The 27,495-nt window shown below is 39.6% G+C and overlaps 1 protein-coding gene across 1 annotated transcript in view; it reads right to left on the bottom strand.

The window, feature by feature from the left end:
- Window positions 1–1,641: 1,641 nt before the first annotated feature.
- The window catches only part of RHEB (Ras homolog enriched in brain), a 53,066-nt gene continuing 27,212 nt past the window's right edge, over window positions 1,642–27,495 (bottom strand). The window contains exons 3-8 of the mRNA XM_012662135.1: window positions 21,527–21,594; window positions 15,100–15,182; window positions 6,482–6,538; window positions 6,327–6,374; window positions 5,500–5,581; window positions 1,642–2,145 (exon numbers count right to left, since the gene is read on the bottom strand). Coding sequence (XP_012517589.1) covers window positions 2,053–2,145; window positions 5,500–5,581; window positions 6,327–6,374; window positions 6,482–6,538; window positions 15,100–15,182; window positions 21,527–21,594 — 431 coding nt within the window. The 3' untranslated portion in view covers window positions 1,642–2,052. The remainder of the gene's footprint in view (window positions 2,146–5,499; window positions 5,582–6,326; window positions 6,375–6,481; window positions 6,539–15,099; window positions 15,183–21,526; window positions 21,595–27,495) is intronic.

The raw sequence follows: 27,495 nt of genomic DNA, 5'->3' as shown, positions 1-27,495 counted from the left end.
GCGCACACTCTCCCGCTGCTCACTTCCTGCTGTGTGCCCCCCACCCAAGTTTCATGGAAGACAATTTCTCCACGGATGTTGGGGGGGGAGGTGCACGGCACAGAGCTCTGCAGCCTGGTCCCTAACAGTCCCCAACCCCGGGGGTTGGGACCATAGGCTTACGGGACACAGAATGAATTTGGTTATTGCTCCTTTCAGCCCTGAAACCTTAATTAAGCATCTCGCACATCTAAGATGGTTTCTTCATGTGTAAATAGGGTGTCACCCATTTCACAAGGACACTGTGAAGCAGACCAGAACAAGCACATCAAAGATGCTACCAACCATCATCTTCTGGGCTAACAAGCCCCTCAGTCCCGAGCCTAATCCAAGGTTGAGAACATGTAACAGACGCTCTGGTGGTGAGATCGCCGCCCTGGGCAAGGGTCAATGCAGGACACAAGCTCTGCAGGGGGGCAGTTTTCTCTGCTGTACTCACAGCACTTAGAGTTGTGTCTGGCACACGGCAGGTGCTCAGGAGACACCTGAAGGAACGCGTGAACTAGACTCCGTACCAAAACGACACTGTGCTGCCTCCCATCAGGAGATCCAGTCCTTAAAGGACCACTCCAGGAGAGCTGAACCTAGGTTTCAAGTACAATATGCTGCTGCTGGAAGTTCCATTTAAATAGAAATTACTTGTGAGATGAAAAGCTTTGACTGGATGAACTAGATCCATATTTTATGTGGTCCTATGTATTTTAGTACTGATACATTTTCAGTTCTAAAAAAACCCCGTTAATAAGTGATAATACCGTTGTCAAAATTTATTTTTGTTTAAAAAGTGTATTATTTGGTGGAGGTCTTCAAAGGCTTGAATTTCGTCCTAGAATGACCAATGAGAAAAAATATTTAAAAGATCCCAATTAATGGTATGTTCTAAAAATATAATTTTTCATTAAAAACCAGTTGCAAAGCAAAATTATATTTTATTAATAAAGTCAAAGTAACATTTGTTTATGTATTAGAAATGGCCCTGTGACATTTTAACTGGGGAGGGGCATCATTTAAAAAACACTGCTCAAGAGATTAGGTGACAGCCACCGAGCAGTTCAAAGCGTGGGGCTCATGCGCCTCAGCACAGAACGTGGCCGGGGTAATACTCCCCGACCTTTGAACTACTCAGTGTTTTGGGACGATGACAGGCAAATCTATTTTCTAAATCATGCCCTGTCTGACATGGACATCACGCTAGCTAAGAACAAGGAGGCACAAAAAAGTCTCTTTAGAGCTCCTTTTCTTCAACTAGCGTAACACAGAAAAGGGTAGTAAGAATGCTCTGCCAGTGACCACCATGGCCCGCACTGCCATTAAGTATTTCAGTTAAGGTTTAGGGTTCTAAGGGTAGAAGGAGAGAAAATATTCGTTAATGGTGAATAACTTCCCTCACAGACCCCCAAAGCCACTCAGCTTCCATCAACTGTCACCAACCCTGTCACCCAGCAGCTCGGAGAAGTCGGCCTGCGAGGGTTCCCACGCCTCTTCCTGCAGCCACGTCCTCCACTGGTTTCTGGGATCCAGCTTGGAATCTTCCTGAAGGCCAAGAAAGAAACTCTCAGGAAGACAAGGTTTTTCTTCCTCAAGTAGCACAAACGAGGGCTAAGGTTTGCAGCTATTTTATTTACAAGTATACATTTAACACAATGAAATAAACACTGATATATTGAAGCCTAGTTAATAGTAGTGTAACAATATGTATCATTTTGATGATTACATTATTTTAAACAACAAACTACGCTGAAAAATTAATGTCGATAAAATTCTTGGTCATAATATTAAGAAATACAATATATAAATTGAAAATATGATTGCTTAAAATTTGAAAATGGAAGTGAACTCATTTGGACAGAGTCAGAGTTTAACATAATCTGAAAGGGGCAGGGGAAGCTCTGACCCAAATGATGTCTTTCAGGTTAACAGAAGAGAAATGAAGCATAGTTTCTTAAAGGATAACGGGCAGTTTGCTTCCTCAGGTAGAATATATTCCCGGCGTCCTCAGGTCCTGCAGCATGATCACATCACTGAGCACGAAGACTTTCCTTGTGAAGCTGCCCCATCAATTTTTTCTGCCTCCAAAATTATCCTTCTAAAAACATCAACAGCCGTCTGAAAAAGAAAGAGACAGGTTAGTTTTAAAGCGGAACTCTGATAAATACTTCACTGCTCTGACCCGCCCACAGTGGAGGCTGAAGAGTTCTGATTCGCCCAGAACTTCAGGGCCCTGGACCCCAGTGAGGCCACCCTCCCCCACCTGACTTGAGACCACAACTAACCTCATATTCTACCTCTGACCCTGTTTTCACTGGTCACCATGAAAAGCCCAAGGAGTCCTCATTCCTGGACTCTCCCCACCACCTCCTGTCCCAGCCCACCAAGGCCCTCCCTGGTGCCCTGCGGTTTTCAAGGGTCCCTCTTCATGTCCAGTTCCAATTTTCCTTGAGAAGCAGCTTCCCCAGTAGGCCCTTCCCTCTCCTGCATCCTTGGCACCACAGGGCCTGGAGTAGGGGAGTCACCCTGAGCTAGCTGTCCCTACACCATCCACAAACCACCCTCCCAACACCCCGGCCTCTCCTCTCTGATGACCGTCTGTCTGTCTCACCTTACCCACTCACAGTCCCAGGGCCGAACCCTACTAGTCCTCCACAACGAGGAGGAGTCACTGTCACTTTGGGCAGGAAATCCTTTCTTACGCTGCAAGAGGATGAGAACTGTCAGTCCCTATGCTTTTAATGCAGTCATTGTAATCAGGGAGAAAATCTCTCGGGCAGTGCCTAGACTTTATTACCAACAGGTGCCCCTCCCTCCATCACCCCACAATTTCAAGCATCCCAAAACACCACCTCCCAGCTCACTACCTCTAGATATCCTGCATGCATCAGGGGACCTGACTTGTTGACCATCTTCCCTGTCCCTTGACCACTCCTTGTTCTCACTCTCCTCCTCAGCCAGCTTAGACCCCATGCTCCACCGTGTCCCTGCACTTCGACTCCCTTCTCTACCAACTGTCACCTGCACAGTGCATGCAGCCACAGCCAACGCCGCCAACCACCCCCTTTACAACCATGACCAGGAACCTAGCGTGGACCCTTGGTGCTGCTCAGCAAGCCAACTGTATCCCCTCATCTCATCACTTTCCAGAGAACGGCTTCACGCCTTTTCCTTCCTCCTCCAATTTCCCCCTATATTCACACTGAGCTGAAAAAACCCCACCTTACACATCACTGGCAAACCGAAGCCACATTCGTAAGAGACCACCACATACTCTGTGCACCAAACTGACCCACCCACTCGAACCCTGGCTGCCATGCTCTGCTACCTTCTGTCCACTGGTGTGAATGAGGTGTCTGCACTCCTGGCTAACCTAATGCCACCCAGGCCCAGCCCTCTTGTCTGATCCCAGTCACCTGATCAGAGAACGTTGTATAGAGGAAAAAGGGCCAGATTTGTATTAGATTTAAAATTTAGTCCCAGTTCTTATACCACATAAGTTTAGAGTGATCTTAGAAAAGTCATTTAACCTCTTTGGATCTTAATTTCCTTACTTCAAAAATGAGATGGTTTGATTAGATGATCCCAAAGACAGAATGAACATCCAATGAATGATTTAATTAAAAAAACAAAACAAAACAAAAAACCCAGTTGTCTCTTACTATCTCAACTCTTACCTGAATTCTCACTATGTATACTTGGGAACTGAACTGATTCAGATAAATCCTCTGCTGTCTGGAATTTGGGAACCAATCACAGATTTAACACCACTCCATATCAGAACGCAGGAAGAAACAGATCTGATTATCAAGGATACCTGGGTTGAGAGATACCTGCTAGATATACAGAAACTGTGCTGAACCTTATGGAGAATATAAAAGTAAATGATACTGTCTCAGATCTCAGAATTAAGGAGAACAAGAGAGAAGAAACTACTATTCCTTCCTGCTGGATGAATCAAGAAGGGGTCAGTGAGAAGGGGAAACCTAAGCATGGCCTTAAGGACCAGGGCCTTCCCACAATGGGCAAAGGGCTGAGCAGGTCACGGGAGATGCCAGCAACGGGCGGCTCCCAGCCTTACTGAGGAGCCACACCCCTCACCACGCTGGAGTTTCCTCAGAGAAATGAAAACCTATTAATCTTACATGAGGCTCAAACAAGCTCACATGTTGAACACTCTTTCAAAGCTATAAACCCCCATATGAATGTAAGTAGATAAGTAAAGAAATGAGCAAAGGTGAGGCATTTTCAACTGCCCACTGTATGGGAGTGGGAGTAGTTTGGTGTGATTGACAAGTACAGGGATGTGGTGAGAGAAGAAACTAGAAAAGAACGCATCATGCACTGCCCTAGTATTACACAAAGGGCTCTGAGCCCTGTTCTATAATAATGGACAGTCCACTGACAGTTTCTGAGTAGAGGATGACACCATCTGATGTGTAGGTTTAGAAAGTTAAGAGGAACAAAGAGAAATAAACTGGCAAGAAATAGTGGAGGTAGGAGGTGGGAGATGCCCCAAGTCTGGGTAAAAGAACACAGGTCTAAACTAAAACAATGAAAGAAAGAGGAAAAATCAGTCATGTGAAACCTTCTGGAACAGAATTAATATCCTTCCTAGGACATGCCTTTAAGAAACATCTGTAGGGCTGAAACTGGCAATAAATGCTGGTAAAATGGTTCTTAATCATTTCTGTTAAAACTAACATATACATCTGACTCACTTTCATCCTACAGAAAGGGGGTGGGGTACAGCTACAAAATTAGTGCCAAAGTGATTTAAGATAATTCTTGCTTCTTTTCTATGTCTGGACTTATTTCTGTACCAGCTGTTAATACAAAACAAAAATAGTACGTCCACAAAAGGCAGTAGTCCCTTTACTATTAACTTCTCTTTAACCTACAAATATCCTAGGTCCTGTTGTAAATAGAATACTGACAGAATTTATAAAAACATAAATAGTATCTTCCTAAAGCAACCCAGCACTTGGTATCAGAAATGGTGGAAGGCGGCCGGGCGCGGTGGCTCACGCCTGTAACCCTAGCACTCTGGGAGGCCCAGGTGGGCGGATTGTTTGAGCTCAGGAGTTCGAGACCAGCCTGAGCAAGAGCGAGACCCCGCCTCTACTAAAATTAGAAAGAAATTAATCTGCCAACTAAAAATATATAGAAAAAATTAGCCGGGCATGGTGGCGCATGTCTGTAGTCCCAGTTACTGGGAGGCTGAGGCAGAAGGATCGCTTGAGCCCAGGAGTTTGAGGTTGCTGTGAGCTAGGCTGACGCCACGGCACTCTAGCCCGGGTAACAAAGTGAGACTCTGTCTCAAAAAAAAAAAAAAAAAAAAAAAAAAAGAAATGGTGGAAGGCTAAAAATTAAACAGGAGTGATAAAGAGAGAGGTCAGTGCTGCCTAAGAGGAACGTAACACCTGTGACTGATGGGAAGACAACGTGAAATGGGTTTTAGAAAACACGTACCTGATTTTCTTTAGCAGAAGATTCCAAAAAAGCTGCATTCCAAGATTCTGCCAAAGCTTTCCCTTCTTCATAACTGATCACCCTAAAGGACAAAGAAAACTCTAATTAAAATATTTGCTCTTTATTATATAAAACATCTATAACTGACTTATGAAACAGGCTCCACTTTGATCAATTTTTCCTTGTGAAGCAGAACCATGCTCTGGCTGAACATTATCATCAAGAATGTAACACGGGAACATTTTAATTACACCCGAGTTGGGGAACAGAATAGACATTGCCTTGTGGGGTTATCCATGCTCCAGCAAACTCTTCCAGCTCAGAGAACATGACTGTACTTTCCACTACTCCAATATCTGTAACAGCTGACTATTCTACAGCTAGGTTTCAAGCACCCAAGGCCAGGGGAAACTGAAAGGGCTCACAGTTCGATTCTGTTGTGTGCAGGCTGCGAGAGTCTCTTTCACTGACACTGAACTCCACAGGCACAGGGTTCTTGCCTCTTGTTCATCACTGTCATCCCAGCCCCAGGACTCAAAAGAGTATTTGCTGAATAAATGAGCGCTACCTTTATCTTTTTAGAGTTTCCTTTATGCAAAACGGTAGACAGCCTAAAGATAACTTCCTATAAGTCTGCTCTCTCTGGAGGAATGGGAGATTTATACTGCAGTTTTGCTTCTGCTGTGCACAACTGTTAACATTTCTGGACAGAAATGCTATCATCAAAATATTCCTGGCATCAGAGTAGTAATTTAAAATGGCACTTCAATGACTAAATCACCTTAGACTTGATTTTACAAATCAGTAATCATTTAAAAGCTACATACCTTTCCATATGCAGGTCTTTCTTATTCCCGACCAACATAATAGGTATTCTATTTATAAGGAAAAAAATTCAAAATAAACTAGTTAGTGCCAGTTTTATTGTTCAGAAGATACTATTATAATGAGTTTAATAAGAGATAAAAATACTACTACTTACTGTACTTTCCCCACCATATCCAACAATTTGCCGTGGATAACTTTAATTACTTCAAAACTATAAAACAAGAAGTATGAAATTAGATATCCATTTTAATGTTACAGTTTTATTTATTGTTAATATTTTTGTAGAGATGGGGTTTTGCTATGTTACCCAGGCTGGTCTTGAACTCCTAGCCTCAAGCAATCCTTCCACTTGGCCTCCCAAAATGCTGGCATTACAGGCATGAGCCACTGTGCCTGGCCTTAATATTGAAGTTTTTATGATTATAGCAGGAAAAATATAAAATGTCATGACTCACCATTTTAACATAAACTGAACACAAAGAACTCTTGTATTTTTTTTTTTTATCAATCTCTTACATGTACATATATTTGACGCTCAGTAATTCTTACTGAGACTATTCAAAGTGAAATAGGTGAGACATTCAAATGGGAAAGTCTAATACTGGGCCGACAAACATAAACACAAATTTTAATCTCTCAACTCATCCAGCAAAGAACAAACTATTTAAATTGAAATCTGTAGAACTCTTCTTAGCTGGAGCACCCCAGTACTCAGCCTTGTTCCGCTTTTCTTGGCTAGGCATATGCATTCTCTGGGGGAAGCCAGTCTCTCTAGGCTTTCACTCCGATCAATATGCCGATGTCTCTAGGTTGGAGTTGGCTTTCACCAGCAAGGGCATCTTAGACCCAAGTCTGCACTACAACGATGCCACGATGATGTCATGAAATCTGCCACAGTAGAATTTATACCACTTACCACGAACCATTCCCACCTTCACCCCCAAAGCCCTTTGTAAACATTTGCCAGCGTACCACTGCCTCTACCTTCAAAGCCTATCCAGAATCTGACCACCTCTCACCCCACTCCATTGCTGCCACCCAGGCCTGAGCCTCCCCCCATCTGCCTGCATCTCCACAATAGTCCCCCTTCCCCTCTAGTCCCTGCCCAGCAAGGCAACCACAGAAATCTGTCCCAGCAGCCGGATGGAGCCTTTTCAGCACTTTCTGCTGGGCACCCATCTCTACTGCACCCCAGGACTCCCCAGCCTACTGCACTTCCTGCTACTCCCTTCGTCCTTCTGCCCACGGCTGCACTGGCCTCTGCTGTTGCTCTAACACTGCAGCAGCTGCCTTCCTTGTGCGTGGAATGTTCTTTCCCTAAAGATCTTGAAACATGATCCCTTCCTTCTTTTCAAGTCTCTACGTATATGTCACTTCACAGACCTCTTTTGTTCACCTCATCAAATTGACACAACTCCTATTTCTTATCTCCTTCCTTGCCTTATTTTTCTTGTTAGCACTGTCACTATTTCACACATTTGTCTTCTCATTGTTTGTCTCTCACACCAGAAATAAGCTCCACAAAGACAGGGATTTGTCTGCTCTGTTCACTGTTGTAGCTCAAGCTTTAGAACAAGTAAGCTTGCTGAATGAATTACACATTGTGCTATTTTAAACTATATATATAGTTACTTTGATAAAAACGAAAATTAACACTCCCCCCCCCAACTCACAGTGTGTCAACCACAGGATGTGGATGTCCTGAGTACCTTAGGCTGCATTACAGAACCAGTTCCCTTACCATGTGCTGTGCCTAACTACATTCTACATTTAAAATCACGTGGCCTCTTGGGAAGGGATATGGTAACCAGTCACGTGAGAAATAGCTAAAGAACTGGGACTGTGTTGTAGGCAGCTTGGACCCAGCTCCAGGGCTCCCCACCCTCCTGGTAGCCATACCTTGTTAATCTCCCTGAGCAAGAGCCAGACCTAATGACTTGCTTCTAATGAACAGAATATGGCAAAAATGAAAAGATGTCACTTCTGGGGTTAGGTTATAAAAGACCGTGACATACATTTTGCTGGAAATTCTGACTTTTCTTGTGTGCTTGCCCTGATGGAGACCACCTGGTAAAGAATTGAGGTGGCCTCTGGCCGATTACCAGCGGGGAACTGAGAATCCCAGCCCAACAATTCTTAGGGAATTAATCCTGGCAACAGCCCCATGAACTAGTCTGGAAACATCCTCCCCCAGCCAAGCCTTTAGATGACACCACAGCTCTAGCCGACACCTTGACTACAGCCTCTGGAAGACTTTGAAGCAGAAAACCAGCTGAGCCACGCCCGAGTCTTGGCCCACAGAAACCATGGGATCGTAAATGCGTACTGTTTTAAGCTGCTAAATTTTGGGACAATTTGTTATGCAACAATAGATAGCTAATACAGATTTTCACTTAAAAGCAAATAATCTCTATTGCTGTGTTCAAATATTTTCATTTTAGGGATGTGAAAACAAAAAAGCATTGGTTCAATAGACCAACATTAGGACCAATGGGTGAATATTATAGGAGGGAAAATTTAGATTTTATTTAACAAAGAACAGTTTCTCTGAAACAGCAAAGAGCTATCTTAGAATGGACTAAATAAAGTATGCAAAGCAAGCCTGGAAGAACTCAAAGGGTTCATTCTACTGAAGTTCTATGTATTCGTTTTATCCTCACAACAGAACTATGATGAAAGTGTAACAGGAACATTAGAATCTCTCAGTTGACTCTACTTAAATGACTTGCCAGACTAACAAGAGATCGAATGGTTGAAGCCAGCAGTCCTCGGATTATTGGTATTAGAAAATGTTATTAATTTAGTGGGTTTTTAAAAAGTAGCATTTTAAAAAAGAAATAGATAGTGCATTACACATCAGTTATACACGTTTACTATATACTCACGCTAGCCCGGGCAAAAGAGTGACACTCTGTCTCAAAAAAAAAAAAAAAAAAAAAAAGTCCAAGAAACACTGTCTTACATAGTGTGAGCATAGCAGAGCACGACAGCTCCCGCTAGCTAAAACGTGCATGTACAGAGAGTGTCGGATCCATTTGTTCCCAAACCTGTTTATGCCAGTTAAATTCAACAGAAAGTCATAATTTATCTTATAAACTTTCAAAATACGAGTATATGCAGAGTTTTTATTTCTCTGAAAACTAAAAGTTGAATACTGTGGCTTGATCTACTAAAAACAGTGTTCCTTAATATGCTGTACTGAAACAACTGAAAAAGACTGGTGGGAAAAATCACACGAATCTGTAAATAGCTGAGGTGTAGACTGTTTCACAAGTATCTCAGTCTGAAGAAACTGAACTGAAAATCACAGCTGATGCACTATGGATATAGGCAATACTAGATGGGTAAACTCATATCCAAAGACGGTAATTTGAAGATTTCAGAAGATTAGTGACTGAATGTATATTTATGCTTTAAAATAAAACCCTGGAGATTCATATCACCTTCTTAATTCTTTCCATTAACCAATGTTTTTAAGTAACTATCCTGACTGCCTCAGATAAGCGAGGTCTTCTCCTCTACAAAAAATTCGATTTATAGCCAACAAACCAAGACTTTGCAAAGTGACGTGACTTGGCCAAAATTGTTAGTGGAGACACATGAAAACCAAAATCTGGGTTCTTTTTCCATCCTTAGAAACTATGAAATAGGATGTGTTTTTCCTTTATGTTTAGTCAGAAGGAATAATTCTACAGGGGCTTTATGAAACAAAGGAAAATCCTGGGCCTTCTGTTTTATTTCACAAAATGATGAACATTGGCTATAACTTAGGTAGAAGCTATAATAAATTCAATAGAAAGATTAGACAGTTCTGATCGACAAATTGGTTTATTTAGAAAGGTTTACTAGCATATTTCTTTAGATATTCATAAATACTTGCGTATTCAGCATATAGGTTTTTAAAAAACAAAACAATCCAGGCGTGGTGGCATGCGCCTGTAGTCTCAGCTACTTGGGAGGCAGGAAGATCGCTTGAACCCAGTAGTTTGAGGTTGCAGTGAGCTATGATGATGCTACTGTACTCCAGCCTGGGCAAGAGCGAGATCTCACCTCTAAAAAAAAGAAAAAGAAAAAGAAAAAGAAAACACTACTCCTCCTGATCATGTTTGAGATTTATGAGAATGGTCAATTCAACTATGAGATACTAAGATAAAAAAGCATTATTTAAAACAAAGCACACCCATTTTAGTAAGGAGTAACATGGTCAAAACTTGCAAAGGAACTGCTAAGATGACACAGCAAGCTTTTTGTCCTCTGCACTGCATCAAGCCATCGTTTTCTCAAATATATAAGATCCTTAGTGAGCAAGTTTTTATATTTTCAACTCTAGCTTTTTGTATTTTTTTAATTTCCCCAGTGACAAATGCTGTTTTCAACTTGATTCTTGAATGTCATCTAATCTGTGCCCACCAAAAAAGGGAGATTAATAAAAAGAATGAATTCATTAAGAAAATTTCCTACCCATAATTTTAATTCCCCAGAGTAATAATTTATAAAGTAACCAATATTATTTTCTAAAAAATCATGTAGAATAAAATTACACTTACAAATAACAGAATAATCTTTGAGTAGTGTTTTTAAGTAAATTAGTGAAATAATGGAAGTTCATAAATCTGACCTTGCAACATTCATCGGATTACTGGTATATTAAATTTATTCTGGTCAAGGCATTACATGGCAGGTACTCAAACTGAAAATCTTGGAATTTACTGAGCAAATGAGAGCTAAATACAAGTTATGTATATAAAATAAGTAAATTTTAAAAATATATAATCTTTGTACAAAAAGGACTAATAGTTTTTAAAGTGTTTGTAAATGTGATTCACCACATAAACAGAAGCAAAAACAAAGATATGATCATCTCAATAGATGCAGAAAAAGAATTCAAGAGAATTTAGCATTCTTTTATGATAAAAACCCTTAACAATAAACTAGGCATAGAAGGAACATAACTAAAAATTATAAAAGCCATGTTTGACAAACCCACAGCCAACATCATACTGAATGGGGAAAAGCTGAAAACATTCCCACTAACAACTGGAACAAGACAAGGATGCCCATTGCTACCACTTCTATTCAATGAAGTGCTAGAAGTCCTAGCCAGAGCAATCAGGCAAGAGAAAGAAATTAAGGGTATCCAAATTGGGAAAGAGGAGGTAGAACTATTGCCTTTTGCTGATGATAAGATCTTACATCTAGAAAACCCCAAAGTCTCTAAGAGACTGCTGGAATTGATAAATAGAGACATAGACCAATGGAACAGAACAGAAAATCCAGATATATAACCAACCACATACAAACAACTGATCTTTGACAAAGCAGACAACAATATATACTGGGGAAAAGAACCCCTATTCAATAAATGGTGGTGGAAAAATTGGATAGCCACATATAGGAGAATGAAAGAGGATCCATATCTCTCACCACTCACAAAAATTAATTCAAGATTGATAAATGACTTAAATGTAAGGCATGAAACCGTAATACCAGAAGAAAATGTTGGAAAAACTCTTTGAGATATTGGCCTAGGCAAAAAATTTATGACAAAGACCCCCTAATGGCAATCACAGCAATAACAAAAATAAATAAATGGGACTTGATTAAATGAAAAAGCTTCTGCACAGCCAAAGAAATAAGCAACAACCTACAGAATGAGAGAAAATACTTGCAAGCTATACATCTGATAAATGGCTAATAACCAGAATCTACAAAGAACTCAAGCAACTCAGTGAGAAAAAAATCAAACAACCCCACAAAAAGAAGGCAAAAGACATAAACGGAAGCTTTCAAAAGAAGATAGACAAAATGGCCAATCAACATATGAAAAAATGCTCAACATCACTAATCATCAGGGAAATGCAAATTAAAACCACAATGAGGTATCACCTTACCCCAGTTAGAATGGTTTTTATTAAAAATTCCAAAAATAATATATGCTGGCATGGATACAGAGAGAAAGGAATGTTTATGCACTGTTGGTGGGAATGCAAAGTAGTATAACTTCTATGGAAAACAGTATGGAGATACCTCAAAGAACTAAAAGCAGACCTACCATTTGATCCAGCAATCCCACCACTGGGTATTTACCCAAAGGAAAAGAAGTCATTTCATCAAAAAGACACCTGCACTCGAATGTTTTTTTTTTTTTTTAATTTCAGTGTATTATGGGGGTATAAATATTATGGTTACACTTTATGTCTTTGCCTCACACCCAACTGAGGGTTAGAGGAATGCCCTTCGAATGTTTATTGCAGCACAATTCACAATTGCAAAGATGTGGGATCAATCCAAGTGCCCATTAATTCATGGGTGGATTAACAAAATGTGGCAAATGTATACCATGGAATACTACTCAGCCACGAAGGATAACTTAAGGCCTTTTGAAACAATTTGGATGGAACTGGAGACCATTATCCTAAGGAAAGTATCTAAACAATGGAAAACAAACACCACATGCTCTCACTATTAAATTGGAACTAATCAATGTGCACACATGTGCATAGAGGGAAGTAAAACTCAATGGAAATCAAGGGGGGGGGTGAGTAGAGACAGGTGAAAACCTACCTAACAGGTACAGTGAACACTATCTGGGTGATGAGCACACTTATAACCATGACTCAAGCATTATAAAAGTGATCCATGTAACCAAAAACATTTGTATCCCTGTAAAAACTTTGAAATAAAAAAAGTAAATATATAAAGTGTGCTTGTAAGTCAATAAAAAAACTAAGTCCCAAAATAATAATGCAGACAATGGTTTTATGCATAAAATCTAATCCAAGCATTCTTTTTAGTGACAAAAATATAAACATGAGAAACAGGTAGAGAGGTACCCTTCTATCATTGAACACGGGATATTATATAGCCATCTACCATTTTCAAACAGTAGGTAATATGGAAAAATGTATATTACCTGGTAAGTAAAAATATAAAAACGTAAAAAAATATATAAAACTGTACTCAGAGGGGAAAGATAAGTACATTAAAGCAATCACCAAAACAAAGAAATATACCAAAACATTAACAATATCTATGCTTGGGTAATTATACTGAGAGTGATTCATACCCCCTCCACACCTACTTTCTACTTTTAGCATTTCCCCAATTTTCTTTCAGGAACACATGGTTCTGGTACTCAGTTTTTTTTTTTGTTTGTTTGTTTTTTGAGACAGAGTCTCACTCTGTTGCCCAGAGTAGAGTGCCGTGGCGTCAGCCTAGCTCACAGCAACCTCAAACTCCTGGGCTCAAGCGATCCTCCTGCCTCAGCCTCCCCAAGTAGGTGGGACTACAGGCATGCGCCACCATGCCCGGCTAATTTTTTCTATATAGATTTTTAGTTGTCCAAATAATTTCTTTCTATTTTTAATAGAGATGGGGTCTCACTCTTGCTCAGGCTGGTCTCCAACTCCTGACCTTGAGCGATCCACCCACCTCGGCCTTCCAGAGTGCTAGGATTACAGGCGTGAGCCACCGCGCCTGGCCTGGTACTCAGTTTTGATTCAGGTGTGAGCTTTCTCAGGGACTGGCAGTATGGAGTCTGTTTATAAGAATGGCCACAGTCTTAAAACACTTTATGTAAAGTATGCTTCCCTACCGTGGAGAAAAATGTTAAATAACACACTCATAGAGAAGCTTACTGAATTTTCATTAGCAATAGAATACATGGTGGTAAGGAGCCTAGACACTGTCCAATATGGTGGCCACCTGCTACAAGTGGCTCTTGAGCACCTGAAATGTGGCTAGTGGAACTGAATGTTTATATTTTGTTTAATCTAAATTAATTTAAATAGCCACCTGCAGCAGAGATATAGAACATTTCCACCACTGCAGTAAGTTCTGTTGGATAGTGCTGACCTTGACTGTGGAACTACAGAGGTGGATCTGAACCCCAGCACTGTCATATACTGTTTATGAACCTCGGGCAAGTTACTTTACATCTTTGTTACTCGGTTTCTATGTAAACTGGGAAATAAAACATCTCTGGTGAAGGACTGTTTACGGTTATGATAAAATGAAGTGATGTATTGTATGCAGGCAAGAGTACAGCAAACTCCCTGACATGTCCCACACAATCAATAGACGCCAGCCACCCACCACCCCTCCTCCACTGGCACTGAGATTTTCACAGTCTTCAAAGACAAGCTGTTACTAGTATCCAGAGCTCTCTGCTACATGCAGCCAGCTGTTCTGTTCTGTTCACGGACACAGCCCACTCCTCCTTGTGACAATATCCCTGATAACGCCTGATAAGAGATGACATATGAAATGTGTGGCTAAAGGAAGCAAAATCCATTCTTACTAATAAAAATAGTGGCCCCATTTTTATGTAGCAAAGTAAGACCCTATTACTGAAAGGTCTTATTTCATAAATTCTCAGGATAAAATATTCAACAAACTGAAATCTCCAAATTGTATTAGAAAGTCTACTTCACATTAATATGGTGAACACACACAAAGTAAAATCAATTTATGCATTTCCCATTTCAATTAGCAGAAAAACTCAAATCATGTTTAACCCCTATGTATCTAGGCAGCTTGAGGTAAGAAATAAAGCTTTTGTTCTATCAGTGTAACAGAACATCTACTGGCACACATGTTTTTTCCCTTAACAACCTGATTGCTCCACAACAAAAATCACTAAAAAATGTTTAGCCTAATCATTAAATCTAATTGTTACTGGTACTACTATTATGAATCCCAGCATAGTCCTTTAAAAGGATTAATGCTATTTACATGTGGCAAATAAACTAGAGCAAGCAACAGGAGTCTTACCTTTTGATTGATGTAACAGAATACACAAGTATGTAACCGTTAATATCTATGGAGTATGTCTGAGGAAAGATGGAATATTCATCCTGTGGGGGAAAAAATTACATTTAAGTCTTCATATAACATAGCAACAATCTTTACCCAAGTTTTTCATGTACTACCTGAAGAAAATCAAAGTAAATCAAAGAAAACAAAGTGGATTACAATATTATTCCATAAACATGGTCTATACACAGAAGATTTAAGAATGGTCTGCAGGTGATAATGTGCTTCAAGTAATATTCAAAAATGACCCTGGCTGTTCTAGGGCTTTAGGGGGAAGGCTGATAACTTCTATAATTCTCGGAAGAAGAGGTTAGAAGGAATGCAGATGATTGGTTCTGTGATCTCTAATCAAGGGACAAGCACTACCACATTTCTTCTACAGCTGAAATCTAGAATCTCTTAGACCTCACAGGAAATTTACAAATCCTACTAGCTTATTCCATAAATCTCTGATTTCATATTTGAAATTGTCACATTATTATGTAATCTGTTCTTTGCATGTCAGTCCCATTGGTGTGAGCATCAATCTACAGGTTGTTAGAGGGCTGCCACAAGCATCTGAGAGAGGAGAGGAGAGAAGAGAATCAAAGCACTAGACTCAATCGGTATACTCAGACTTTGGGGGACTAAAAAAGTTATGTACTGAGCAATTTTAGAGTAATTAAAAACAAAGGTACACATTATACAACAGTGTATCAGTCCCTAGCTTTATAAAGCAGATATATGAAACTTTGCTTTAGATATACAAATTATTAAAGCATACAAAAAGTTCTTATGTCAATGCAGTTTTCATCAGCATGTGTCACTGGTATAAACTTTTTTTTTTGGAGACAGGGTTTCACTCTATTGCCTGGGCTAGAGTGCAGTGGCATCATCAAAACTCATTGCAACCTTAAACTCCTGGGCTCAAGCGATCCTCCCACCTCAGCCTCCCAAGTAGCTGGGACTATGGGCCATGCCGCCATACTGGTCTTTAACTCCTGGCCTCAAGAGATCTTCCCACCTTAGCCTCTCAAAGCGCTAGGGTTGTAGACGTGAGCCACTGCACCTAATCTACAAACATTTTATTCTTAGCTGAAATGTAACTGTCAACATACCACATGTCCCAAGCACTATTAAAGAAAAAAAATCATGTCATGCCACCATTAGATTAAGCAGCAGTCTGTTAACCTTGCAAACCAGAGTATGATTTATAACAACTGTTTGTGATAGCCCACAATTACTGCCCTATGGTTCTTTAATAAAAACAACAAAAACAAAGAAAAATTAAGTTTTACTATTGCTTCTCTGATACAGTAAATACGATTAAAAACAAAGTCCTAAGTGATTTTAGTCACTAGCTCAGCTACACTAAGTCCAAAGATCAAATTATCTTTTGGTTAAAGGAAAAATGTGGCAATCAGAGTAATCGTGTTTAAGAAGCATTAAAAAACAATCAGTTAGAAGGTATAATGGAGGGGGAAGACCCACAGCTGCAACAGCAACCAAAAAAGGGGATAAAATTCCTAAAAATAAATGTAACAAATAAAAGTATATGATCATATGAAGAAAATCTTAAAATACTCCCAACAGACAAAAGACTTAAATATGCAAAATCATCAGGATATCCATTGATTAATACTAAATTAACATATAAACACAATATGATTGTGATAAAAAAAGAAACTATACTTTCTGAGAAGGAATAGTAATTGTCAGGGCAGGTGACTGGAAACCATAAAGCTACAGTAATTAAAATAATGCTGTACCGGCTCATGAATGGAACAAACTAGAAAATCCAGAAAGACTCAAATAGATAAGAGAATGGAGTACATGATAATACTGGCATTTCAACCACTAAGGATAAAAAGTAACCCTCAACCAAATGCATAGGGACAAGCACGGAGACACCTGGGGGTGGATGGCTAAACTGGACCTCTAATTCACATCTTGGCAAACATGTATTCCAGAAGAAGCAAAGATTTAAAGATGAAAACTATGCATACAGTAGATGGGAGAATTTAAAAAAAAAAAATCCATTAAAAGATTAATAAATTCCACTACATGAAAATGAAAAAGCTCTTCATGGTTGAAACCTTCTCAAAGAAAAACCATAAACAAAAGACAAACTGAAAACAAAAGCTTGCATTTCAAATCATATATAAAATGCTAATTTTCCTCATATACCAAGGGGTCTCTCAAATCAACAAAGACTAACCACCCAAAGGGAAAAAAACAGCACAGTACATGGCAGACAGCATAATTCACAGGAAGAAAATACAAATATCCTTCAACTTATGAAAAATCAAAGCCCCTCGTAAGAAGAAAAATGCATATTAAAATTATACTGGGGTGCTATTTTATACCTATCAGACTGGCAAATGTCAAAGGACTTGGTAACATACTGTGTGGTAAGGGTGCACGGACACAGGCACTCTCATTCACTGCTGGCAAGAACACGCAATGCAACCCTATGCCAGCCCATGCCCAGGAAGTTTCCTTATATACACATCACTGTGTGTCTAAAACAATACCTGGGATGTTCACTGCAGCACTGCTGGTGGTGGCAGGACTGGCAACAACCTAACTGTTGATCAGGAGTTAGCTTATAACATATCCGAACAACTGGATATTATGTAGCCATGGAGGAACAGATGCCCCAACATATTCCATTAGGTATGGACATGGAATAATCTCCAAGATGAAGACGTACTATTTTTTGTGTAAAAAGGAAGAAGTAACTTCAAACTATATTTGCATATACAAGTATAAAATATCTTAGAAGTATATCCTAGAAACTGGTAAGTGGGGCTGCTAAGACAGCTAGGTGGGAAAGATGTTAAGTTTTACTACTTACCTTTTTGTGCTACTTTTTTTTGTACCAGTGCATTTCTATTTTTTTTAATTTAGCTTTTTTAGAAGGTGAATTTGGTTACATTATAAAATTGTCACTGACTCACTTGTCACTGAGTTTAATTACTAATATAGAACAGGCTACATTGTTTTGCTACCTCACATTCTGTTTTTTTGTTGTTTAGGGATGGGGTCTCGCTATGTGGCCCAGGTTGGTTTCAAACTCCTGGCCTCAAGAGATCCTCCCACCTCAGCCTTCCAAGCAGCCGGGAGTATAGGTATGAGCCACTGCACCCTGATGCCTCACATTCTTACCCCCAGATTCATTTAGGTATAAGCACTCACCTCAAAATTAGGCCAAAACAAAATATTTCATGCAATCTAAAAAGAATCAATTTGTATTTAAATATGTTCATCATCATCCCTGGCTGGGCAATTATACCATCGTGGTACACATGCGCTGATATAAACGATTAATACTAAGTAGTAAATAGTACTTGCCATCATATATTGCTATGCAGCAATTTATTATGTGTAATTTTACTCCTAAAATGTGTAAAAGCTAGGGAACAAATTTACTACAGATTACTTTTAGAAGAATTTGTCCCATAATAATCTGAAACAGAAGGAGGAGATGCCTGTGTTTCACCATCATGAATTATAAATACTAGCATAAACTCTTATTTTATTGTCTCTCAACTGTGAATATAACCTTCGAGAACTATTAGCTGCAATGAGAACAAATTATTCAAACTAGCTAAATCTGGACATATTTTGTGCAAAAATTCTCCAAATACTCTTATCTAGTAGTTACAGAACCCAAAGGAGCAAGACAACAAAGCCAGTCATATGACAATGCTCATCATATTACTTACTCCTTTTGGTTTCACTATTTGTGTTACTGTATCATTAAAACATTTAAAAATGTTTGATGTCCAAGTGCACATTTATGCTTCAGAGCAAAACAGTACCTCTGAGGAACACATCTTCTAATTTGATAAGGAGAGTCAATATAAAGAAATTTTCTCTCTAGAGAAATGTTTAAAGACTGCTCTCCAAGTATTAAGAACACCTGTACTTCCACCATTCAAGACTGTTAACCACTCAAGACTGTTAACGTCAACAGGGTTAATTTAATATGCTAAGCATTGCTCTAGTCTCAGCAGCATCAAAGCTCTACAAAGAGCGAGCACATCCTCTTCAACCTCAAAGTTAATGATCCTATGAAGGTGGATACCACAGTTACCACCATTCTGTAGAGGCACTGAGGCTCAGAAAGGTCACTCACTTTCTCAAGGTCACTTGGTTATTAGGAAGAAAAGCCAGGCCTCAAACCCAGGCAAGCCTGACTCCAGACAACTACGAACTACCAGTTCCCCTGCTGGCCTGATACAGGATGTGTTTCTATAGTAACATTACATGGAAGTGATTGTTCAACTTACACTCTCACCCCATTTTTTAGGAGTTTGAGGATTCCAAATAAAAGCAAAATGCAATCTTGATAGTGTCAGGGTCCCACTATAAATGGAATGGTTATGTTTCTTTGCTGAGAACACTCTTTAAGTTTACACCTGTTGTCCCAGCATAATTATCACTAGCACCCCCCCCTCGCCAAAATGCCTTCATTTAGACAATAAATCATATAGCCACCTTAACTATGAAAGGGAGATATAAGCCCTAAGAATCCAACAGCTTCCGACCTGCAATTCTTCTTCACTAACCTAAGATGAGCCTTGCCATCTGTGCCATGGCTCCCTGACAGACTTCTATTGTCCCCCTGGTCCCAACAAGAGCCCAGGATGGCTGCGCTCTAATAAAACCATCAAGATGTCTGATTGCTAAAGTGCATCACACCGACCATCAGGTGGAGTATGTAGGGTAAATGAAGGAGGCATATGTTCTAGCTCCATGTACAAGCTCAAAGAAACAAACACATTTGTTTTATTCTCTACGAAGCTTTCAAAATATAAACTCTAGGGTTTTTTCCAGTGCTAACACCACTCAATACAGCTATTTTTTTCCTTCACTAGAGGGTCACACTTTCTTTCTACATTAACTTCAAAACATAAAGCATAGGGAATTCATTCCAAACCCAGAGGATAGGTCACGTTATCTAGGTCTACTCCAACTCTCCCAAGTTCCAGAAAAAAGGCCTCCATTTAACAACGCAGACCAGATCATGCCACACCCACCTTCACGATGGTCTGATTCTTGTCCGTTATAAGATGCAAAGGCAGGAAGAGTAAGCAGAAACCCCAGCTTCTGTATGCTTCCCACCCTTCAGGGATAAAGTCAGTCTGACAGAATGGTTTCTAGTAAAAGCAGGACTGGGTACCATGGTAATGGGGCAGCTAAGCTGTCAAAAGGGATGTTTTTGTTCCTTTCAAGTACTCATTTCTTTCTACCTTGTTTCCAGTCAATTCCCCTGGCAATCGATTCCACATTGCTGCCACGTTAATTAATCCGTGATCCTTTTTTGGCGGGGAACTTAAACTTCAGCAATCACCTGCTGTCTAGCAAATTAAATCAACACCCCCTAATCTAGTCATCACTCTCACATCCATCTGCCAGATAATCTAACTATATAAAAACTAAAGACAGTTGGGCGCGGTGGCTCACGCCTATAATCCTAGCACTCTGGAAGGCCGAGGCGGGCGGATTGTTTGAGCTCAGGAGTTCGAGACCAGCCTGAGCAAGAGCGAGACCCCGTCTCTACTAAAAATAGAAAGAAATTAATTGGACAACTAAAAATATATAGAAAAAATTAGCCGGGCATGGTGGCTCATGCCTGTAGTCCCAGCTACTAAGGAGGCTGAGGCAGTAGGATCACTTGAGCCCAGGAGTTTGAGGTTGCAGTGAGCTAGGCTGACGCCACGGCACTCACTCTAGCCAGGGCAACAGAGTGAGACTCTTGTCTCAAAAAAAAAAAAAAAAACAAAAAACTAAAGACAACACTCAAACTGGATCTTGGACTCTAACCAAACTGGTGTTTCATGGCCCAAGTCCTCACAAGACTGAATCAGCTTGTTTCTGCCCTATGACCTTCTCATTCCTTCCCCTAGAAAAGATTTACTTTTGGTCTTAATGTAGAACACATATTACAAAGGGAGAAAAAGCACTAATGATTCAATATAGAATTAAAATTTAGAAAATAGAAAACCCCTATCCTGTAATAAATGCTAACTCTCACAATGTTAAGAATATACTTAAAACAATATTAAAGTAGAAAAACAACTTATTTGAAAAACTGCCATAAATGTTCTAGAAAAGACAGCATATTAATATTCACTTACATACAGATGTTCCTGACTTATGATGGGGTTACGTCCCAATAAACTCACTGCAAACTGAAAATATCATGAGTTGAAAATGCACTTAATAGCCCAATAAACCCACTGTAAAGAAATCATAAGTCAAACCAGTGTAAGTCAGGATCCATTTGTATACAGCATGAAAGGTTTTCTTGGCATAGCTGTTGTGTTTAAAAATCAGTGCTTGAGCCAGGACTGTTAGAAATGCTGTACAAGATTCTGAGATACCAGAGGTCACTTACTTGTCCAGCTGTGTCTACAAGCTGAAGATGATATTCTTGTCCATTTACTGTGATCAACTTTGTGAAAGCTACAAAGAAAAAGGGAATTAAATATTAGTTAAAAAAATTAACTCTAGACCACCTAAAGTTTGAACAGTTAACAACCAATCAAGCACAGAATCCCTAGAAGTCTCAAAAAAGGTCCCATGAAACAAAAAGGAACAAACCTCTGAGTTGTATGGATTCTCCCCTAATTCCATTATTTAGCTAAGAAACACTAGCTGACTGACTATATAAAATCAAGCACATGTAAGCCTTAAATCTTTTCCAAAGAAACTGAAAGTAGGCAACAATTCACAGCCTATAAAAATAATCTGAATGCTCTGTGGCAAGTTCTTCCTCTTATGAAAAAGTCAAATACACTACATAAAAAATGAGATCTAGAATGAACCAAAAACACAAAACTTTTCCATTAATTTACAGGAAGTCTTTTGTCAGAGCCCAAAGAGCTAATATTAAGAAGGGCTAAGAACTTTTAGTCCATAAAAAAATTAACAATTTGATTGATGGATAAAACAGCAAGGAAACAGATGTTGTGTTGAAGCCATCATTCCCACTTAGCTTAAAGATCCAAGCAATTTGTCACAACTTCTTTCTCCTACCAGAGGAGGAAGAAAAAAAAAAATCAGACACAAATAACTTCTAGAAAAGTTAATTCAGAATTCTAGAGAAACAGATTTCAAGCAAATACAGACAAAAGAGGAAAGAATTACTAACAGTAACAGAATATAAAAGAACCATCTGGAACCCTGACAAGGAAGTGGAACAAATGTCTTCTGCATTCCGAGCCGCAGCCACCTTGACTCATGAGGAATCCTCCAATCTCCTGGCTGGCCACCCTGTGTTTAGAACCAAGCAGCAGAATCTAAGCCTTGCACAGCTGAGCAAAGACCCACTATGTCCACAGCCGAAAGGCAAAGCAAAAACAGACAAATGGAAATTATGTGAGAAAACTCTAAGTGACAGGGAGGGTAGACAGATCTTATCTGAATTACATGAGTTCCGTGGGGAAAGAAAAGATGGCTGAAAGAGAAGCAGTAATCAAAGAGAATCACACTAGCATATTTTTCTAATGCAAGCAGGGATGCCAGAAGTCAAGTGAGGAAAGATTACAGAACAGTCTGTATAAGCCAACGGCCACACTTTATAGTACTCTTGTACCCTTTCTAGAAATTATCCACATTAAGGAAATAGTTAAACCAGATGAAAACGGAATCAGAATATTTCAAGGTGGGGAATACCCAATATAACCTATGTCATTAATTCTAAGAAAAAAGTCTAAGGTATTTTTTCACACTGTAGTAACCTTTCTGAGCTTGGGATGAATCTTGCATTGAGGGAGCTTTCAATCGCTGTCAGCTAGGGGGCAGTCACGATGTAGCTGTGTGAAAACTTTCATTCAGGTAAAATCAAAAAGTGCATTTTAGATGTGATGAAAAAAGAAACACTGGTGAGCGATAAAACCAGTGACCTTCAATTAGAACGAAGTAACTATGGTTATGAAGTTCCACGTAATTATTATGACAAGATTACTGAAACAAAACATCATTCATTCAAGAACTATTTGCTGAGTGCCTGTCATCACCAGTAGCACTGTTGTAGCTGCTGGGGATGGTGTAGTCCCTGACTCTCAGTGAGCCTGGATCCCAGGGAGGGAAGGCAGGTAGACACACACACACATGCACCCATCCACCAAGTCAGACGCTTCTCTGGGTGAAGGGCATCCAGGCAGAGGTTAAACAGCAAGTGAATAAGCAAGAGTGTCAAAGTAGCTGAAGATGAGAAAGAACAGTAGGCAGGTTGGAGAGGAGGCAGAAGGCCTTATAAAACTTTGGATTTTTATTCTGAAAGCGATGGGAAACCAAGAAAAGATCACTCTGGCTACACTGTGAGTAACAGACAAAAATGGACACAGGGATATTAGGCCAGAGCCACAACAGAGTGACCAATGTGGTGACTATCATGATTTTAGCAGACGATGCCAGCTGGATTAGAGGGGCAGATACTCTGGATGTGCTTTTTGGCAGAACCAAAAGGATTTCCTGATTGTAAGTGGGGTATGAGAGAATGAAGTGTCAGGAGCCAAAAGTTTCTGGCTTAAGCAACAAGATGAATAGAGTTGCCATGTACAAATACGGGAAAGACCAGGGGAAGAACACTTGGAGTGGGAGAAGAAGGGAATCAGAGTTGGGTTTTTGGTATGTTAAGTTTGTGATGCCTGTTAAATACCCAAGGGGAAATGAGGGCACTTAAATAAAAAAGCCCAAGGCTCAGGGGAGAGGCTGGGAATACACACAGTGAGTCCACAGCAAACTGAGGAGAGGGGAAGATCATTAGAGAGCAAAGGCAGAGAAAGGGCCCGAGCCTTGGACACCCTACAATGCCAAGTCAAAAATGCCAAGTATTCAGCCAGAGACTGGGAAGTGCTGGCCAGTGAGGTAAAAGGACAGGAGACATAAGTGTACAGACTATGCACAAGAACCAAAGTATTAATAAAAGTTTGAGTACATCTTTACACATAAAAAGGAAATAAACCCTCCTACATATAGCAATAAAATGAAAGACCTTCCATCTTGTCATGGGAAAACAGACTCTGTGTTACTACAAAAAAAAACCATGCACAAGCGGAAAGCTGGTTTTCTCCTTACACTGCCTTCCTTGAGCCCTCTCTCCCCACCGTTTTCAATCACTGCAGAAATGAATGCATTTCCAATCGAAAATCCTGAAATTCTCCTAAGTAGACTAATAGCTGTGTACTAGTAAAAGCTACTGATAAGCAAGGAAATAAAGGTTTCTAAAATTTGGTATTCACAAAGTAAGATTTATGTTACTAAAGTGTGGTGTGGTGAGGCAATCCTTCATAATGCTGCAATATTGGAACTTCCCAATTTTCTGAAAGGAGCTTCATCATTCATCAACAGTGCCACCTTGAGATAGCAGAAGTTGTGAATTGCCGCTATTCTTGCTTTTAAATTATAAACTACAAGTTTAGTTTTGTCGTATTGGGTTATTAAATATGAAATGTCCGATTTCCTTAAGTACGAAGATTGACAGTTGCTATCTCTGACATTTCACTTTATACTTACTTTATTTTTATTGTGAAGGTACATCCTTCAGTCTTTCAAATGCATGTTTTGGCTTATGATTATGTTTCAAATTTTTTTTAGAGCAATTTCTGTGAAACCATGGATAAGTCAAAAATTCGTGTTATTTTCGAATATGAGTTCCATCACGGAACCAATGAGCACAGACAGCTCAAAATATCAACAAAGTGTTTAGGAAGGATGTGGCTCATGAATGCATAGCACACTGATGGTTTGAGAAGTTCCATTCTGGTGATTTTAATCTTGAAAATAAGCCGCGTGGGCGACCTGAGATCAAGGTGAATAATGATTAGCTGAAAGTTATAGTGGAAGCGGATCCATCTCAACCTACACATGAATCAGCTGTAAGGTTTGACGTTACTATTCCAACAATATTGGACTATTTGAAACAAATCAGCAAGGTATAGAAACTAGACAGATTGGTTCCATATAAACTAAAAGAGTTGACCCAGAGACATCGTCTTGAAGCTTGCCTTTTTTTGCTGTCATGTTATAAAGGAGAACCATTTCTACACCGTATTCTTACCTGTGATGAAAAATGGATTCTTTCTGACAATCGCCAAGTATTCCACACAATGGTTGGCTAAAGATGAAGTGCAGAAACAGTCCAAAACCGAATATTCATCAAAAAACACTAGTGGTGTCTAATATCAATTTACTTTGTATTGAGTTGTCAGATTAACACTACAATAAATAATAAAGCACATTTGCTTAAACAATATTTCTGGTCTAACAATGTGCCCAAGCTGGAAAATATGTGGTTTTATTGATGTTATTCTCCTATACTCCTACTGTAAAAGATAACACAGTCCCAGAACTTTTGCTTTTACAGTGATGCTTCATAGAAATGTGCCACCACTGGATGTTTGCTATAAACAAACAGCCTGTTCTATCTTATAAAGGTAAGTATAAAATAATTACAGATTTCCAGATCTAGAGAGCACTATATTTTTTAAAATCAAAAACTGTCGGCTGGTCCGAAGGTAGTGAGTTATCTCACTTGATTGTTCATAGTCAGTTACAGATTGAACTCCTTGTTCTACTACTTAACCCCCCTCCTCACTATTGCACTGGACTAGTCTTAAAAGCCGTGACTCTCTGCCCGGGCAAAAAAGGGGAACCTTTTTAAAAAAAAAAAAAAAAAAAAAAATCAAAAACCATCCACTTATGTTGTTAGCAACAAGTTCATGATAACCATTTCCTTTCTTTCTAATTCACTAAAATCACTGAACAATGTTTTTCTGTTAATACCAAATAGTGGGGGAAAGGGTGGGAATAAAGGCTTTTGCCCTGTGTCAGACTATCGGAAGTACGTAGAATATAATGTCTAACCATGCGTCATTTTTTTTTTTTTTTTTTTGAGACAGAGTCTCACTTTGTTGCCCTGGCTAGAGTGAGTGCCATGGCGTCAGCCTAGCTCACAGCAACCTCAAACTCCTGGGCTCAAGCAATCCTACTGCCTCCTAAGCCTCTCAAGTAGCTGGGACTACAGGCATGCGCCACCATGCCTGGCTAATTTTTTTTTCTATATATTTTTAGCTGTCCAATTAATTTCTTTCTATTTTTGGTAGAGATGGGGTCTCGCTCTTGCTCAGGCTCGTCTCGAACTCCTGAGCTCAAACAATCCGCCCGCCTCAGCCTCCCAGAGTGCTAGGATTACAGGCGTGAGCCACCGCGCCCGGCCGCGCCATGAACTTTTAATGGATACATATAATGAGATATTCATTTCTGCTCTTGCCTACTGACTTTAATAAACAAATAGTCTAAATTCATTTTTGAGATTAAAAAGTCTTTATTACTGAACATTAAGATAGGAAAAACTTCAAAACATGATTAAAAATAATGCTGACAGCTTTGAGTAGGGGTCATGTCATATTCTGAGATAATATCAAGTTACGTAAATTGGACTTTTTTCTGATCCATTACTTATGTACAAAAAAAAAGTATTGTTACACAACACCATGACTTTCCTTCCAACCAAAATTTTTTTTTTTTTAAGAGACAGGGTCTTGCTCTGTCACCCAAGCTTGGGGAGCAGTGGCAAAATCATAGCTCACTGCAGCCTTGAATTCCTGGGCTCAAGTGATCCTCCCTCCTTAGTCTCCTGAGTAGCTAGGACTACACAGGCATGCCACCGTGGCTGGCTAATTTTTTAAAAAATTTTTTGTAGAGACAGAGTCTCACTGTGTTGCCCAGGCTGGTCTCGAACTCCTGGCCTCAAGCCATCCTCCAGCCTCAGCCTATCAAATCCCATGCGTGGGATTACAGGCGTGAGACACTGAGCCTGGCCCAATTCATTTTTAAATAGCATAAGGATATGAATTATTTTAAAAAAACAAAAAAACACCTTAATAGGGAGAATTTACCAAGAAAACTATCTTCTAATTGTTCTTACAGATAAAATTGTCAAATGAACCTTACCATCTTAAGGACATAAAATCCTAAATTGCTATGAGTAGTAAGTATCAAAGGCCAAGATCATGGTTTTCTTCTTATTCCAGTGGACAGATAGTCAAACTTGTTCACCTAGCATTCATATTAATCTCCTCCTCACCCTTGCTTACTATTCTAGAACTCACTAGCTAAACAGGATGTAGTTAGGACTTCTCTGTGCAGATACCCACAGAGTTTACTTTCAAGCATGGGTCTTCCTAGAGTTAATCAAACAACAGGTTTCCTTCTCTGCCACTAGCACACTGGGATGCAAAGGACAGACAAATATTTTAAGCCAGGGTGGACAAATTTTTCCTGTAAGGAGCCAGATGATAAATATTTTAGGCTTTGTAGGCCATATGGTCTCTGCTATAACTATTCAACAATTCTGTC

This window comes from Propithecus coquereli, unplaced genomic scaffold (assembly GCF_000956105.1).
Source record: "Propithecus coquereli isolate 6110/MARCELLA unplaced genomic scaffold, Pcoq_1.0 Scaffold75, whole genome shotgun sequence".
In the NCBI taxonomy this organism is placed as follows: Eukaryota; Metazoa; Chordata; class Mammalia; order Primates; family Indriidae; genus Propithecus; species Propithecus coquereli.
This window is presented reverse-complemented; position numbering and strand designations above follow the sequence as displayed.